General features: G+C 37.5%; 1 protein-coding gene across 24 annotated transcripts in view; it reads right to left on the bottom strand.

Annotated features, from left to right (window-relative positions):
* The window catches only part of WDR7 (WD repeat domain 7), a 373,254-nt gene that overhangs the window by 205,350 nt on the left and 148,990 nt on the right, over positions 1 to 18,914 (bottom strand). For all 24 annotated transcript variants that reach the window (XM_081562306.1, XM_081562297.1, XM_081562301.1 and 21 more), the window contains 2 exons: positions 17,731 to 17,849; positions 15,795 to 15,918 (listed from right to left, as the gene is read on the bottom strand). In XM_081562306.1, the coding sequence (XP_081418432.1) occupies positions 15,795 to 15,918; positions 17,731 to 17,849 (243 nt within the window). The remainder of the gene's footprint in view (positions 1 to 15,794; positions 15,919 to 17,730; positions 17,850 to 18,914) is intronic.

Genomic DNA, 18,914 nt, shown 5'->3' with positions numbered 1-18,914 from the left:
TAAGTGTAGGCATAACAACAGAGAAGGGTGTAAAGAAACAAAAAGGAGTTGACACTAAGCAACTTTCCAAAACAGGCCACAATCCTGCTTGCTGTAAAGCTAAACACAGAAAGAACTGTACACAAACACTGTATTCTGGTTGGTAAACTGGTTTTTTCACAGAGGGATGGGTTAGCAATTTTAAAAAACTTTTTCATGTCTACTAGGGTTGCAGAAAACAAGTAAATCTATTACAGATAACAAGAATCAGATTTCTCACACTCAGAGAAAGAAATTACAAATATGCAAAGTGGAAGACTAGGCTGAATCCTGTGGTAGTGGATTAAAAAAGATATCTCAGTATCAACCCATATCTATTTTAATAATATATAAAGAAATAGGCAGATACAGAAACAATAATCATAGATATGTGGGTGCACAAGAGTGAGTATGCACATATGTACTTCCTGCTGCTGCTGCTGCTAAGTCGCTTCAGTCGTGTCCGACTCTGTGCGACCCCATAGACGGCAGCCCACCAGGCTCCGCCGTCCCTGGGATTCTCCAGGCAAGAACACTGGAGTGAGTTGCCATTTCCTTCTCCAGTGCATGAAAGGGAAAAGTGAAAGTGAAGTCACTCAGTTGTATCCGACTCTTAGGGACCCCATGGACTGTAGCCTACCAGGCTCCTCCGTCCATGGGATTCTCCAGGCAAGAGTACTGGAGTGGGGTGCCATTGCCTTCTCCAATGTACTTCCTAGTTCTATCCAAAATGAGGACCGAGAAGCAGTGAGATCCCAGTAGCAACAAGCACAGCTGGCACCCAGATCTCAGTTACTAATGCCTCCATCACAGGCAGACAGGCTGCCTGGAGAAATGACCGATTCTAAGACTGGGGTAGGGAGGATAAGAGATGAGTGAGGAGCATGTTCTATGACAGAAAATAAGCTGGTGCTTAAATAAACCAGTGGGATCATATCAAAATTACACTGGGATCAACTTAAAAGAGCTCCCTATGGTCAATACTGGGATAATTCAAGCAACAAACTGGCATTACAAAAAGTCTATTCCTCAGCTAAGTGCCTGCTAAGAGCTTGGTGCTGGGTCATTTGGGGACAAAAAATACGGTCTTGGACTTTTAGCCCCAAGGAAATCAAAGTGCAGAACTTACTACATATATATGACTGTTCATTGTCATAATCACACACAAATCATGTCTCAAAATTGTAACGATATATTCATTCATGGACTATAAAGGAAGAAGCAAAATGCAAAACCTCAAAGAAAACTAAGTAAGCAGGTGCACAAAATATGTTTCCTTCAGCCTGGAAACATGACAAAATGGCATCAAACTGCTGAAGACATAAACACGCCCGCACCGCAATGGGCATAATGCCTCTACAGAAGTACATCATTATTCTACTACATTACACTGATTAAATCTCACAATTCATTTTAAAGAGTATTCATCTCTCTCTCATTCATAGCCAATGATTTAGAGCAGGACGGAAAGTTGAATTAACTAAGACAGCACCAATCATTGCTTCTGGCAGAGCTTTTAAAGAAATAACTTGCAAACAAAGTTATAAAAAGAATGAAAAATGAGTCAGATGAGTGCCAAGATAGCAAAGAAACTACAATGTGCAGAGACTATAAACTTTCATTTTTTTAATGAATCCCACCAAAAACAAAAATTTAAATATGTCTTTGAATTAAGCAGCCACTCTTAGATTAGAAGTCTCATTTTTTCCCCCTTATCTGGAGGCAAGGGTTGCTAGAGGTGGGGAAAAATCAGGAAAGGAATTACAGAATTGCTGAAAATAAGTAAAGAAAGATGAGAAGATTAACAAAAGTACATCAACTACACTTGCAGAGAATGCTGACAATAAAGAACTATGCTTTAAGGAGGCTGAATGAATGGTCCTAATTCACACAGTGTCATGAGAATCTGGGATATCTAATTTTGCAACCCTTGCTCCCCCACCACTAACTTCGCCTGCAGTGTCCCACAGCACATCTTTAGTATACGTTCAATTCTTTCAGCATAAATAGGTATATAGCCACATTACCAGAATAGCTCACTATTGTTTACAAATGCTACTTACTTATGATAATAACAGTGACAAAAGTAAAATAGAATATATCAAAATTAAAAATGTATGGCATGTACCATATATTTTTCAAAGAAGTGCTTTATTAAATGTTATATAAAATATATATACAACTACATTATAAATATTTGTGTTTTAAACTTTTTTATAACTTTCAGAGCACCTAAAATAGTGCCAGAAATATTGTAATCATTTTTTGAGTATCTGCAATGAGTATTCAAAAATCACAGTTCTGATGAATACGGAGCTCAGTTCAGTCACTCAGTTGTGGCCGACTCTTTATGACCCCATGGACTGCAGCACGCCAGGCTTCCCTGTCCATCACCAACTCCTGGAGCTTGCTCAAACTCATGTCCATAGCGTTGGTGATGCCATCCAACCATCTCATTTTCTGCCATCCCCTCCTCCACTGCCTTCAATCCTTCCCAGCATCAGGGTCTTTTCTAAGGAATCAGTTCTTTGCATCAGGTGGCCAAAGTATTAGAATTTCAGCTTCAGCATCAGTCCTTCCAATGAATATTTAGGACTGATCTCCTTTAGGATGGACTGGCTGGATCTCCTTGCAGTCCAAGGGACTCTCAAGAATCTTCTCCAACACCACAGTTCAAAAGCATCAATTCTTCGGTGCTCAGCTTTCTTTATAGCCCAACTCTCACATTCATACATGACTACTGGAAAAATCATAGCCTTGACTAGATGGACCTTTGTTGACAAAGTAATGTCTTTTTAATTTGCTTTTTAATATGCTGTTTAGGTTGGTCATAGCTTTACTTCCAAGGAGCAAGCATCTTTTAATTTCATGGCTGCAGTCACCATCTGCAGTGATTCTGGAGCCCAAGAAAATAAAGTCTCTCACTGTTTCCATTGTTTCCCCATCTATTTGCCATGAAGTGATGGGACCAGATGCCATGATCTTAGTTTTCTGAATGTTGAGCTTTAAGCCAACTTTTTCACTCTCCTCTTTCACTTTCATCATGAGGCTCTTTAGTTCTTCTTCACTTTCTACCATAAGGGTTGTTATCATCTGCATATCTGAGGGTATTGACATTTCTCCTAGCAATCTTGATTTCAGCTTGAATAAGGAAGTAGAACCAAAATATCTGACATAAAGACCACAAATATGTGGTCTCAATTAAATTTAATTAAGACACCGTCATTCTGCTCCATTATCATTATTTACTTACAGTGCATAAGGAGAAATCTAAATTGATATAAAATTAAAAAGAATTTATATAGTTCGAATTGCTCTAGCCTTTAAAAAAGCTTGAATATCACCTCTGAATACATGTCTTTGACATTAAGCCCCTGTCATTTCCACTTACCGCGATTATCTTCCAGCTGTTGACACATCATTGCCCTGGGCTCCACTGGGCACTTCCGTAGTCCTAAACTCTGTCTATAACAGCTCTTAGCACATTGTCCTAACGCTCATTTGATTACCTGCCTTCCTAACAGAGACGATAAGCTCCATGAAGACAGGGACCGTGACTATTTCATGCATCATCATACACCCCAGGGCCCACAGCTGTATATTGTTGTTTAGTCACTAAGCCATGTCAGACTCTTTCGAGACCCCATGGACCGCAGTCTACCATGTCCATGGCATTTCCCAGGTAAGAATATTGGAGAGGGTTGCTATTTACTTCTCCAGGGGATCTTCCTGACCCAGGGATCGAACTCACATCTCCTGCGTTGGCAGGCTGATTTTTTACCACCTGGGCCACCTCGGAAGCCCACAGTTATGTTCAGCCCTAAATAAATAGCTGCTGAATGAGGGAGGGAAAGAGTAAGTTATAATTGTATCTCATTTTTAGAAGCAAAACACTGGTAAGTATTTTTGGTGGAAACTGTAATTTTAGAAAAATTAGCATATTTCAAGTAAAACCCCACCATATTATCAATGCAGAAATCTTTTTAAACTAGCTGAGTTTTTGTAAAAAGGATGACTTTAAAATCAATAGTCTTGAATGAACATACACAATCAGTAGATATATATGTGTGATTCAATGGTACTTCATTTTTAAATGAAGCATAACTAAACTTACTTCCCCAGAGTTATAAGAGCACCTGAAGAGGGAGAAGGGAGAGTGAATTGGTTGGGTAATAAAGAAATCTTTGAGTGGAGATGGAAAAGACAGAGATTCTCCCAGTGAAATCCTTCAGGGGCTGCAGTCCATGGGGTCAGAAAGAGTGGACACCACAGAGTGAACAACACTCATATACTCACACAGGACCCCTTTCAATTGACCTGTACAGGAAAAGCTGGGAATGATATGGGGAATTCCAATAGCAAGGGAAACTCCTATAATTGTGACACAAAATCCTGAAACAATATGAGAGAAGGTCAATAAATTGGGTTATGAGGGGAAAAAAACACCATGAGAAAAAAGTAAAAAGAAAAAATAACAAACTAGGAAATACTTGAACCATATACCATAAGGGTTTAATCAAACAATCCCATATAAAAGTGAACCAGAGATATGGACTGGTACTTTAAAAAAAAAAAGACAATTATTTATATGAGAAGATGCTAAACTCATTCTCAACAATAAAAATACAAAATAAGACAATGAGGACATTTCGTTCTCATTTATCAGAGTCAAAAAATCCCAAAAGCATGACAATATCCTCTTTTGGATATGATAAAGAGAAACAAGCCATCAAATACAATCACTGTTGAGAATGCAAAATGGTACAACCTCTATGGCAAAGAATTTGGCAATATCTAACAAAAGAGTAAGCATACATTTATCCTTGGACTCAGCAATCTCACGTCCTGGAATGTATCCAAAATACACTATCAAAAAATGAAAAGACATCTGCACAAGTCTATTTACTGCAGCCTTGTCCATAATATCAAACACTGGAAACAACCCAAATGTCCATTGCTAGGAAACTTGTTGAATAAAACATCGTCCACCCACACAACAGAACACTGCACAACCAATTTAAAAAAAATAAGGAGCAGACAAAAGGAAGAGCATTTCAGACAATATGTTTAAAGTACATACTCTGCAGCACTCTAGCTACTATGAAACTCTGTTAAGAACAGTCATTTGCTGGAGAGGTAGATATTTCCAGATTGCCATTCAGGACCATAAGAGTTACATAGAAACTAAAAGTTGTTATGCATGATAACAAAATTCGGGAATTTGTTTGTCAAGGGAAAGTGTGTAATTCTGCCCTGTATCACTGTGTGTGGGGAGTGGGATAGGGGAGGGGTGAGGATGGAATCACTGGTTAAAGCAAGAGGCAGTGGGGAATAGTTAACTAATTTTTGATTGTCAATCTCATAGGACAAAGAGCATGAGAGTTTCAGTGTACACAAAATAATTTTTCACACACACACACACATTTAAACTGCATAAAGAAACTATTTGATTTTTTTAATGTTTTACATTTGAGGACTCTGGTTAAGATTTCACACATAAGTTTACTACTAAAAAGGTTTAAAAACACAGACTTGGGGGCTTTCTTGGTGGCTCAGTGATAAGGAATCCACCCGCCAATGCAGGAGACACAGGTTCGATCCCTGGTCCAGGAAGATCCCACATGCCACAGAGCAACTAAGCCCGTGCTCCACAAATACTAAGCCTGTGCTCTAGAGCTCAGGAACCAATGAGCCCCGTGCTGTGAGTGCTGCAGCCTGCACGCCCAGAGCCTGTGCTCCGCAACAAGAGAAGCCACTGCAATGAGAAGCCAGTGAAGTGCAACCAGGGAGGCGCCCTCACTCTCCACAAGCAGAGAAAGCCCGCGCAGCATCAAAGACCCAGGGCAGCCACAAATGAATAGATAAATACAATTATTAAAATATAAGTATTTTAAAAAACACATTTGTTCATTCCTTTTCCTTTACATAAAGAGAAACTGTGAAATAAGTAAGTGCAGAAGCTTAGCGGTGTCTCTCTGGGGTCATGGCTAATCGCCGTGAAGCAGGAAGAGTTGCCAGACCTTCTGACACTCCTCTTTCCATTGGCCTTCCCGACCAACAACTGGGTTCAGTAAATTCGTTACTTATTCATTAGAAAAATCCTTCAGAAAAAAAAAGCAAACAGTATCTTTTGCCCTAATTAGGGTCACCTGATTGGGAAAGTACACACTGAAGGGATAGAGATTCTTAGTTGAGAAGGGAATAATGTCCAGGAGAATTGTCTTCTGAAACTCACCCCCACTGCCTCTCCCTCTACCTTTTGAGAATACTATGCTTCAATCTCTTCTTCAGAGAAGTGGACAGTGACGAAACGGGATGGGCAAGCCTTCTGGTTCCAAGTGCCCATCCAAATTCTATATGGGAGAGCTTGGGATGGTCTCAGAACCCCAATCATACCTTAAAATAGGTTACACTCAAGATCGTGTGGTCACTTTTAACCTTACGTAAGTACTTTAAGAAAAGGACCCTGACACTTTAGATTAAGACTATAATTGCCTACTCCTCTACCCATCACCCAGCTTCGGAGATTAACTCCTAGTTTAGCTCCTCAGACTTTGGTATTCTTTGTTTTGAAGACTCACCCTTGCTTTAGGAGAAAAAAAAAAGCAAGCGAAAATCAAAACAAAATGAAACAACAAAACAAGATCTGAGTAAGACCTGCTAGCCATCCATTAAAGAGTAAAGAAAAAGCCTTCTTTACTTCATGCCTGAGACGGAAAACTATCTCAAAAACAGGCTACAATTTCTGTCTCTGTATCCACAAACTATGCCAGAACTTGTTTAATGATGTTTAATTATCAGAGGGATGTAGTTTAAATACATTTCTTAAAAAAATCAGTGGGAATATTCAGTGAGACCCATCCTTCCTCTTACATTTTCTTCCCCAAAGCTGAGTGTTCTTTAGTCCACGTACACATTTCAAATTAAGTCTGTCTCATCTTCCTTTCCTAGTGAAATGCAAAGTCCTTTGATAAGAATGGTTATAGCACTGACAAGAACTGCAGAAACAATTTTTAAAACAAAAAGCAATAAAATACGTGGTTGCTTTCATCTCTAAATCAAGCAAGGAAAATCTCTTCAAGTGATAGGTAAGTTTCATAGAACAAACACAGAAAATATGTATAGAAAAATTACAAAAATACTAAGTACTGTTACAGATGACTGAATTGGCATTTAACAGGCTGGAAGAAACCAGATCAATCTCAATCTTGCTGGGGTCAATTCGGGTGCTCAAACCAATAAAACAAATTTTTTTCTTTATGTTTGTGTACTAGAGGTGCTAAAATATTAACCAAGTCTGCAAATGTCATGCACAGTGAAACCATTTATAAATATTAAAACACATTTAAAATACTTATTATATCAAAATCTGCTTAATAAAAAGACAGTAGATGTACTAAATCATTGGGACAACATTACTAAGAAAAATAAAATACCGTTTTTCCCCAAAAAAGCAGAAAACAAGGAGAATGAATTAGGCAAAAAATACTTTAGCATAATTTGATCATTTTAATCCCAGAATTTACAAACAACACTAGAACAAAATCAACCATTTGCCATTACAATATAAATATTACAGGTAAAATAGGTTCATATGATTTTCTTAAAATAACTTCACTGTTTTCCTTCCAAACTATAAGATCTATTCTGTCTCATACGGATCATAGCAAGGCTTTGAACTAAAATACTAAAAACAATGTAATTATACATAATATCTAGTCAATATAAACTGATAATAAAATTAGAAATACGGTATAAAAGTGTGAACATCTCACATCCCATCCAGGTTGGATTTGTTCATGCGCATTCAATATCTTAAGATTTAAAACATCGCAAGATCACCAATTTAGCTGTTTGCCCTGTAAAAGCAAGTTAAGCAGGACTCTTAAGTATCTGTACTGAAATAATCTGTACTAGAATAAAGAAAGTTTATACTCAAAAACTTACCAGACACTTGTTCTATTACAAAGATATGCTCTAGGATTTGTGTGCAGTGTTTTGTAAAGTACTTTATTTCCATTCGCATTACACATTTTGTTCTTCAGCAAATCAGCAAGAGACTAATGGCACAAATCAATATCATACTCTTCAGAGCAACTAAGATTAGGTCATTTATTTCAGCAAAGGCCACTAGAACCTCCTCTAAAGGTATAGCAGGCATTTCCATTTCAACACCGCTTTTGTACAACAGTGTGTCACTGGTTGGCTGAGTTTCTCTTTTATAAGTTCATCTGCACAGGCTTAAGTACCGTCAACTTCTTAAAGCAGGTAGGAAGTGTACAAACTCCTCAAAGAAAGCCAGCCGTACTTCCTAAGGGCCTCCACTGAGTACAACTCCAGCAGAATTGTACTGAAGGGAGGACGAACAGGAGACTGCTCAAAGAGGAAAAGGAGGGGACATGAGAAAACAGCTAAAATTATTTCAAATCCCTTCCACTCTGGAAGCTTTTCCACAGGAGGCAGTGGATAACCGGGGTTCCCTGTCTGGAATGTTTGAGAAGGAAGCAGGCAAGGAGCCCTGAGCTTGATGGAGTCCCCTGACTTCCTCGCTGTCCGCCAAGGAATGAATCATTGAATTTCCTTATGCTCCACTCTCTGTTTTGTTCTACAAGTTGGAAAACTGTCACCAGGCTCCTAGTGACAATCTGAAACCAGACTGCTGGCTACACTGTTAGAGCCTCTTTTACAGAGGACTTGACCAAGCTTCATCCTGTGGCATTCCTAACCTTACTTGGTAACAGAGTTTTCTGTTCATTGCTTATTGCTTTAGCAATAAGGTCTAAATGACCAGTCAATCCAACAATGCTTTCATTTTTAATTTACCACTTTACTACTCCAATTTCCAATATGTGTTCAAGTGATGTAGAAAAATCACCCCAAATATTAAATATTAATATTTAAATTTAAATATTAAGTCAAAGAACTTGAGTCACAAGAAACAAAAGGATTATCCATATAGCTGTGAACAATTAAGAAGAAATTTCTCAGTTATTCTCTTTGGTGAGTAGCCAAATATAGATAAGTAGAACAGTTTAATGCTGTTAAATACATGATCAGTCTAAAGTACTTAAAATTAAGCTCAACAGCTCTGGCACTCTGAAAGAAGAAAGAGAAACAAATCCCTCAGGTCTCAATGAAACCACCGCACATAGACACGTTACAACCACACGGCACTGCGCATAATACAGTCTGTCTTAAGACAAGCCTTCTCTGCCTCACAACACAGGAACTCCCACCAAACATGAAGTGCGTTTCATGTCATCACTGAGGTGCAATCACTGCTTTCCCTTTCTAAGCACAGTGTGCGACCATTTCCAACTAAGGAAATCTCGTGCCTTAGTGTCAGCTGATTCACAAAACAGACATTAACTACAAAAGGGGTCTTTTTAGAATTATCACTTCTTCATGAACAACCAAATGATTTCCCCTCTTTCCCCAATTTTAATTAGAATATATTTCTCCAAAAGACAGTATATGGAGAATGCCGCAAAAAACCTGAGAAAGCAGTCAAGTAAGCAGAAAGTGAGGAGCCAGCGGGGATGCCACAAAGGACTTACACCAAAGCCTGGGGGGAGGGGTTCATCAGAGAGACTTTGTTCTCAGCCAGTTCACGCTTATTCTAAATGGAGCTGAATAAGCTTGGTAACCTGGATTCTGTACACTTCAGAACTCTGGAAATGGTAAAGCTACTAGGGGTGAGATAAAACAGCCCAACAGTAATAAAACTGGTACAAATTACTAGACAATCAAAAGAGGAGAAAGAAAAATATTTTTAAAAATAGAATACAAAATGCAAAAGTCATAGCAGTCTGGGTGCTTATGTTCAGCTAAGTCCACTCTCTTCAACAAGCAAATGGTGATCATTTTACAACCTGGGCCAAAATAATAATCCTGGCTACCGAGAAGATGTTCACTAAGCCAAACACATTTTAAAGTATTTCATCACGAAGAGTTCATTTTTTTCTTTTTTTAGAATCTGAGCATCTAGTGATTTTGAAGCCTTCAGTTATCTAGAAATCATTCCTAAGAAGACTCCTAGAGAATTCTAAACAACTGAGACATAAAGAAAACAGAAGGAAGGATTGCTGTGTTTTTTAAGGCCTTTTAGGGGCAGGGGAGGGGTGGAGAGATTCATTTAAATCATATTTATCAAGCCCCTCCCTATCCTTTTCCCCATCCTCTCCCCACCAGCAAACCCTGAAAATATCTGCCTACCAGAGAATGCACTAATATTTAAATTATTTTTCTAGCTACAATAGAGTTTCCCAGTACCTCTGTAACATATGGTTTCATCTTACCTTCTTGTATATTGTTGGTCCATCCACACATGTGCTCAGAATGACCACTACTTTATAATCATCGGAAACGTGACTGCAATTCCAGGTAAAAATAGGTACTAGAGTGTGGCTTGTTGACAGTCAAACCCAAAACATTTACTAGGAGTGTCTTTCACTGAACAAAGAAATCCTATTCTGTTTCCAAGGGGGATAAAAAGATGAGCCTAACCCTGGTAGCCTTAACACAAAAGGAAGCTAAAAAGGCAGGGACTCAATAAGAACAAAGGATTGTTCTTTCTGATGACATCAATACATATTAAACACGATGTGTTACACATCTTTTTATCAATATCTGAGATGATAAATTTGCAAATTAATACTACACCGGCCATAACTGCATAAAATTACAATAGCACCCTCTTTGGAAAAGATTTTGATTTATATAATGGTCGTAACTTTTATGTGTCTAATGTTCCTGAAATTAAAAGAAGTGATGAGCCACGGTGAGTACGCAGAACACAACGTACGAGAAATAATTACACTTGTGACCTTATACCCTGTGAGGTCACCCTGCTTCACAGGCCAAAGGAAATCAGGAACCATCAGCATTTACCTCAGAGCAGTCACTGCCCGAATGAAGGGCAAGTGTGCGTGTATTTCATAAACTAGCAGGTGCTTGACCTCATGAAAAATAAAAGTCAATTATCAGAATGCTACATGTAGAATGTCACAAATAAAGAAATACATAAAATTACGTGCGACAAGATATTTTCCCTTCAAAATAAATCTGAGACGATTCATACATTTTATCTTCATCTGCATCATAATATAACAGTTTCACAAAATAATAGAAATCTATCCTCCGTAAGAACAATCAGCAGAATATTTTTTTAGGTGTTTCGAAACACTTTAAAAAAAAAGAGTGATAACTCAGAAAATATTAATACTTGCAATATTTAAGCTACTATCATAAGAATATATGCAGTATTTCTATTCCTGGTACCGTTACCAAAGTAAGAATCATAGCGCACTTATCCTCTATTTTTCCATCAGAAATTAGGTATCAGAAGTTTACACCTGGGGCTCCTCGGGTGGTGCAGAGGTAAAGAATCCACCTGTCAATGCAGGGGACACGGGTTCAATCCCTGGTCCAGGAACATTCCACGTGTGGAGAAGCAACTAAGCCCGGGCACCACAGCTACTGAGTCTGTACCCTCAAGCCCAGGAGCCACGACTACTGGGGCCCATGCTCTGAACGAGAAGCCACTGCAGTGAGAAGCCTGTCCACGTCAACGAGAGCAGCCCCCGCTCTCCACAACTCGAGAAAAAGCCCTCACAGCGATGGAGACCCAGGACAGTCAAAAATGAATAAGTAATAAATAAATAAATACTATTCTTTTAAAAAAGCATTTTAAAAGTTTACACACCACTTGCATTGCTGTATGGGATAAAATGTTCCCTAATAGGTTCAAGGACACAGCTCCATTATCAGAAGCAAAATTCTCCTATCACTCAATTAGGACTTGGATTTTATAGAAACTTGTGAACTGGGTTTTCAGTTAAGGCAGAGCCCTTTCTTCCTTTTTCCCCCGCAGTGAGTGTCAGTCTACCATCCGGAATCCCAGGGCAGTGTGAATTAGAGTGAACTCTGAGGTGGTGACAGTAAGGAGAACGAAACCAACACAAGAGAAGCAAGGGGCAGTCAACGTACATTCACTGCACGTATTACGTGCTGCGCCGCAGGCTTCGCAAACGTTTTTCCTTCACTACCCTCAACAGTTCCAAGAAACTGGCTTCTGGCACACTGCTTTCCTCAGACTCTCAGACAAACCTACAAAAGGCTCTTATTGCCGAATGTACCTAAATAAAACCCCAGAAGACCCCAGTCAGTAATGACCGGTTGACTTGAGTTGTTGTCTAAGTCACAGCTCAGTCACCTACTGAGTGCTTAGTCAGAACAAGTTCCTTCCCACTTGAAGTGACCACCCCCGGACTCCAGATCTCTAAAAGGAAGGGCCATCACTGTCCATCAGCCTGGAGTGACGTTCCGCTCTTCAGCTAAAAGCAGTTCCTGAGTTTCAGACAAGTATCTAACAGAGGGACTCTTCAGATATCATAACTGCAAATTATGACCAAGCTCAGTCGTAACTTAGAAGCTGCCAAAATTGCTTAGGACATTATTGCATATGTATGAATGCTCGGCTGATTAAATTATAAGAAAATATTTGATGTGTGGTGTATTTACCAGATGTATTGCTTAACATTTTACTTACTTTAGTGATTAAATAGATTTCTATGCTGGAAAGAGGTTTTCAGTTTCGAAAAGACTGCTTTCTGTTGTAACTGGCCACAACCATCATTTCCTCACACATTAATGACAATGGTAGAAGCAATTTCACCACGAGCACGTTTATGGCAGGTGTGGGCTGTCCACCAGCTGGCTCCGTAACCTTTTGATCCCTTCGGACAGCAAATCTGTTCAACAGCCCTATGTGGTCATTCCTCATTTGTTGTATGCTTTCTTCTCCTTTCACACGTTCAGAATCCCCACTCCTTTAGCTTGAAATCCTTTTATTAAAATAGAAAGCTCTCGGGAAAGCAAACTAAAACTAATTTTACACTCAGTCAATGTAAAAGTTCCAGAATAGATTACAATAGCAGGAGTTGTTAGTGTGAGATGTTTGAGTTACATGTAGAATGCATATTTGTTCATTCTTAACCTAAAAATACAATTTTATAGTAAATGATAAGATTAAAGTTTTAAGTAAGTCAGCATTCAGTTAATTTATAAAGTATTCCTAAATACTGTTACTAAATACCAAGGACCTTTATTTACATAAATGGAAAGGTTTAAATTTGACACAAGAACAATCTAGCTTGTGTGTATTAAACAATGATTAGAACCACTCTCTTTTTTCCAGGAAAAATAAAACCAAACAGCATCCACCACCACTGCTAATGGCATTTCTCTAGCCAAACTGTCAAGAACCTATACTAACCTCTGATGTTTTTCTTAGACTTTTATATGCAGTCTGTAATTAAGGGTTAGAATTGTTTTTTATTCCTACCCTATCTGCATTTAGGTCTGGCCCCATATCTCCTTCTATAACAGCTTTCCATTTACTTATTCTTCTTTAATCTGTCTCCCACTACATATTAGTCCATTCTAAATAAAGATTTCTTGAAAATGTTTCTCAATATTTCCTAATTTCCATATTGTTCTCCTTTTAAAAGAATCTCTAGCAATTTGCTATTTAGTTTCACCTTCAATCTACTTTACAGTACTATATTCATAGTTTGTCCTTAAATTTCAGTATCTTATATTCAATAAGGTTTATGATGAGCTGAAGGGCTAATTCTATTTTCTGGAATATTAGAAGTTAATAGCTACAAGTTACTGAACAAAGAGCACTGTGCCAGACTGTTTTTATCCCAATTTTTTAAATATTCTACAGATTTTTTAACCTATACATATTCAAATAGGAACTTTAAAGCTAATATGTTACATAGAGTCCATTGCCTAAAGACCCTGGGATTTTTAACTTAATTTCTTTTTATTAAAACAGAAAAATTCCCAGTAAGCCAATAAAAAATCAACACTCTCTCAGTAAAAAGTCTGTATCATTTATGTAAATAAAATAAAAGATTAAAGAATTTAACAAGAGTTGTTATTGTGTGATGTTTTGGTTATGTGTGAGGTATATATTTGCATTTTTATAGGTTATAAATGTATTTATTTAACAAAAATATACAGCTTACAATGGCTTAGGTACAGTTCCCTGTGCTTACCAGAGATATTCTCATTACATACTCCAATTATCCTATAAAGTCTTACTACATCACCTCCATTTAATCTGTGACAAAACTGAGGCAGAAAAAGGTCAAGTGTCCCAGCTCACATACTGAATTAAACAACTAGTCTAGTCACCACTGGTAAACATCTGCTAGCGTTACACCAGTTATAACAGTTACAATCCTCTTCAAGTCCTGTTTTAATTTTCTATCTTATATAGTCATGTACTGTCTGTCCTGACATGGATAATGAGTGTCTCATCAACAATAACTTGTGTCGACAAAAGGCCATTAAGAGGAACACACCTAAACCCCAGGACAGACTTTCACAGTAAAAAAGGTTTTTTTCAAAGTTTCACTGAGACTTTATCATTTAAAAAAAAAAAGGGAAACTGATCTATTTTATCTTCTACACAATATAACAGGTTAAACATTTTAATTCTGAATTCTTCTTTAGGAGAATAAAGAAAGGATTAAATGATGAGTTGAGAATGAAGGATACTTTTCCTAACAAGAAAAAAATTATCGTAGCCCACTATAACTTTTTCTCAGTGCACTTCTGACCTAGCAGCATGATTGTAATGTTTTGGTTTTTTTTTAATATTCATTTATTTATTTGGTTGTGTTGGGTGTTAGCCACACAGTAAGGCTCGTGGCTTAGTAGCCCCATGACGTGTGTAATCTTGGACCAGGGATTGAACCAGCATTTCCTGCATTGCAAGGTGGTGTCCTTACCACGGGGCCACCAGGGAAGTCTGATTGCAAATATTTTACAAAAACTATTTCAGAATTTCAACAATTTTTCCCTAGACCTTTCCTAATCCATTGATATTATACTCTTTTGAAAGAATCTTCAGTCAAAATCCTTGCTTAATTTTCTCTTTTCCCAAAGAACACTGGTCTAAACCTACCAGATAATTCTTACACATTCACAATTTCAACTTCTACTTAGAAAGGATCTACCTCGTATTTGCACTTGTATATCAACTGGGGTGTTGGAGAAGACTCTTGGGAGTCCCTTGGACTGCAAGGAGATCCAACCAGTCCATCCTAAAGGAGATCAGTCCTGGGTGTTCATTGGAAGGACTGATGTTGAAGCTGAAACTCCAATACTTTGGCCACCTCATGCGAAGAGTTGACTCACTGGAAAAGACCCTAATGCTGGGAAGGATTGGGGGCAGGAGGAGAAGGGGACGACAGAGGATGAGATGGTTGGATGGCATCACCGACTTGATGGGCATGGGTTTGGGTAGACTCCGGGAGTTGGTGAAGGACAGAGAGGCCTGGTGTGCTGCGATTCATGGGGTCGCAAAGAGTTGGACACGACTGAGCGACTGAACTGAACTGAACTGAACTGATCATCCAATCAACATCTAACAAGTTGGTATCCACAATTATTATAATGAAATGGGCAGTGACAGATGTTAGTGTTAAATAGGGTAGAATTTTCAATTAAGGATTAACTTTATAAGGGGTCAGTGCATTGGTGAATATTTCTATATTTACATAATTTTTAGCTTAAAAAAAAAAAAAAACAAACTCCAAACTATAAGGATTCAGAAAATGAATGAGCAGAATTTGAGGATCCCTGTTTTCACCTGAAGGTCGATGATTCACTTTTGTTGAGGCAGTAGCAAGCAGAATTGTGAGTCTCAGTACTTCCCTACACATGCATGAAAAGCTCTGTAGAAAAGCATGAGCTCTTACGTGATATGACGTGGTCCATGTACTGAGGTAAGTAAGGAGCCCAGGTATCAATGGCCTCCTTCCGTCCCGCCTGCTCAATTCTTCTCAGTTCAGCTAGAAGAAGGGCCTGTGCAGCTTCTCTGACCTAAAACCACAGACCCAGGTGCAAAAAAAGGAAGCAGACCAGTGGGTGAGGTGTTTCAACATTAGCAAGTTCATAACAAAAGAAAGCTAGAAAATATACAACTCATATTTATTTACATGGGAAACAATACAATGAAGTGTGTTGTAGTGCTAATAAAGTAGAATAAATTGGATATAAGCAAATCAAAGATATTTCAATTAATTATCTCACTTAAATACTCTTTTAACACAGGATACATGTATACGTAAGGCTGAGTCCCTTTGCTGTACATGAAACTATCACAACATTGTTAACTGGCCATATCTCATCAAAAAATAAAAAGTTCAAAAAAAAACTACCTTAACATTAATAGAACAATGTTTGAATACTTAATCAGTTTTGGGCTTAAAACTTCATTTTCTGAAGCTTGCACAAAAATATTCTTGTACTTTAATTTGGCATTTTAAATTTTTTAAATTTCCACATAAATATTTTTGTTTTAAAAAATCAGTTAGAAGTATTAACTGTTTTCTCCTTTAGCCTGAAGAAATGTAACCTTGACTAGTGGATTTCTTTCTATTATAATGCTAAATAGGTACTGTTTATACAAACATGTATGTTTCACACAATTCACTATACCTAAGACAGGCTTAAACAATATGCTTTCAACAAGCAAGGAAATAAATTCCTGTGAAATGGCATTAGCTCTATAAAAGGAAACTATTTTTCAAAGTTGTATTATCTCAATTTTTCTTTCAATGTGGCACACACGTTTACTTCACAGCTTTACTTTAGTTTTATTTTGGCCAAAGCGTCACAGGCATCGGTTCAATGACCTTAGGCAACTGTCAGGTTATGTACCAATCAACTATTCATAACTGAAAAGATAACTCAGTAGGGTCTGTTAAGAATTAAAATAAAAATTGTTTTTCATTATACCTAACTTCAGAAGTGAATTCAAACATCATTTAAATACAAAACTGAAAATTTCAGTATCCTGCAATTCCACTTGGAAGTGAGGCAATGGAGATCAGGAAAGAGTCAAAATGTCACTAAATTTGGTAAATTAAAAATCCTGACTGGCATAAACTGCTATAGCTATATTCAAATGCTATAAGAAGCAAAATCCCCATAAAACATTTCCAAGTCCCTGGTGATATTATATTCCAAGCAATATCTAATACCGCATAAGTCTATTAACACAAAATAAGAGCTACCATTTACTGAGCTCCTACCCATGTGTCAGGCTCTGTCCTTACTGTTCTACTTGCATTATCTTATTTGATCCTGACAGCAATCCCGTGAGGAATAGATTATTATCCCTACTTTACAAATGAGCTTCAAATAGGTTAAGTAAATCGCCCAGGGTCACAAAGTTAATAATTGGCAGAACTGATATTTAAACCCAGGTCTCTTCTAATTCCAGAGACCTTTCCCTTCTCTTACAACACAGGACCTTCCACTGGACTGTGGTTATTCACTTAGAATTTGATGGATGTGATTCTATTAATACCTGAAACTGTGATTTGTGGAGAGGTGGACTATATGTAGTATATCTGTGTGCATATATGTGTATGATCTGTATAGAAATCAATACTTAAGAAATTGTTCCATAAGCATATAGAAGTTTTATCAAATATTCACTGAATTAAAAAAAAGGAAACAAATATGCAAGCTGAAACATTACTTTTTAGAATCACTGGATCCATATTTTCTGTCACATAACAAACAGGTGATAAAGAGCTAGATAAACATAACATTTTTGCTTCAAATTTATACTTGTCCAGTGCCTTTTTAATGTTTCGTTTTCCATCCATATCACCGCAATATTACCTCCAAGCATCGATCCTGCCATCTCCGAGCCAGCATCTCCAGAAGCGGGGGCCTAAACTTGTCCAATCCCAGCAGGTCTGGCAGCATAACACAATGCATGGCAGCCAACTGACTCCATCCTGGTAAAATGCAATCAATTACAGACACTTTCATATCTCCTAATTCAAATAGTTTTCTATATGCAAGTATATCAAACCTAAACCAAAAGGGCAGATCTGCTCAATTATGTTATGATTTCAATTTATTATTAGATATTTTGTGCAAAGACATAACAAATGCATGTCACCTTTAAACATATGTCATCTCTAATTTCAGCTCTAAGAACTCTCAAAGTTTTAAAACAAATAAAAATAAATTTCCATGGTAAGTATATACAAACTCCACAAGAAAAACACCTTTGTAAACAGCCCCTATAAAATAAGACATTATGTTCAGGTTTAGAGCTGAGCTAGAGCTCTAGATCTGAATGTACAGACAGTTAAAAGGGCATTCACACAGATAGCCACAGATAGGTTCATGTCATTTAAGGCCTGGCCATCTGGTGCTACCATCATATCAGTCAACAGAGATGTCTTCCCTTCTCTGTTAGAGGGTCTTTAATTAAGGTACTTATTGATCCCTTTTCTTACAAAATGAATCAGAAATTTAGCCACAGTGGTAACTGAAATAAGTAACGCCAATTTTGAGAGGAAAAAATGAATTCCTATATCCTCCAAGATAAAAACTTAATCTAAAATTTACAAAATTTTAAGTATCATCAACTCTAACCTATGGGAATAAAAGCCATTTTTTCCAAAATTCCATTCTATAATATGGAAATTGATAATATTAATATAAACACAAGAAACAATGGAAACCACTATACTAGTATCCAGACATTCTCAAATCATTTCCACTCTATTTTAAAGGTGCCCATACTACAAGGAGAGTTACCTGTAAATACAGAATTTTAGAAAATCAGCGTTTTGAAATAATCTAAGCTATAGTATTCTTAAACTGCAACAACAAAAGCCATAAAATTCAAAATGATTATTGGGATTGTTAAAAAGAGGGTGAAAAACGCAAGAAAGAGAGAGACATGGCTGGGGGGCCGGTGGCAAGGCATCTATGTAGACATTACTCCTTTCAGTAAGGAAATTCTCAACAACTGAGAATATATAAACTATATTAATTAAGGTGATAAA

This window comes from Giraffa tippelskirchi, chromosome 14 (assembly GCF_054371585.1).
Source record: "Giraffa tippelskirchi isolate mGirTip1 chromosome 14, T2T-mGirTip1v1.2.pri, whole genome shotgun sequence".
Taxonomy (NCBI): Eukaryota; Metazoa; Chordata; class Mammalia; order Artiodactyla; family Giraffidae; genus Giraffa; species Giraffa tippelskirchi.
Note: the sequence above shows the minus strand (reverse complement) of the source record. Positions and strands in the feature narration are given on the sequence as shown.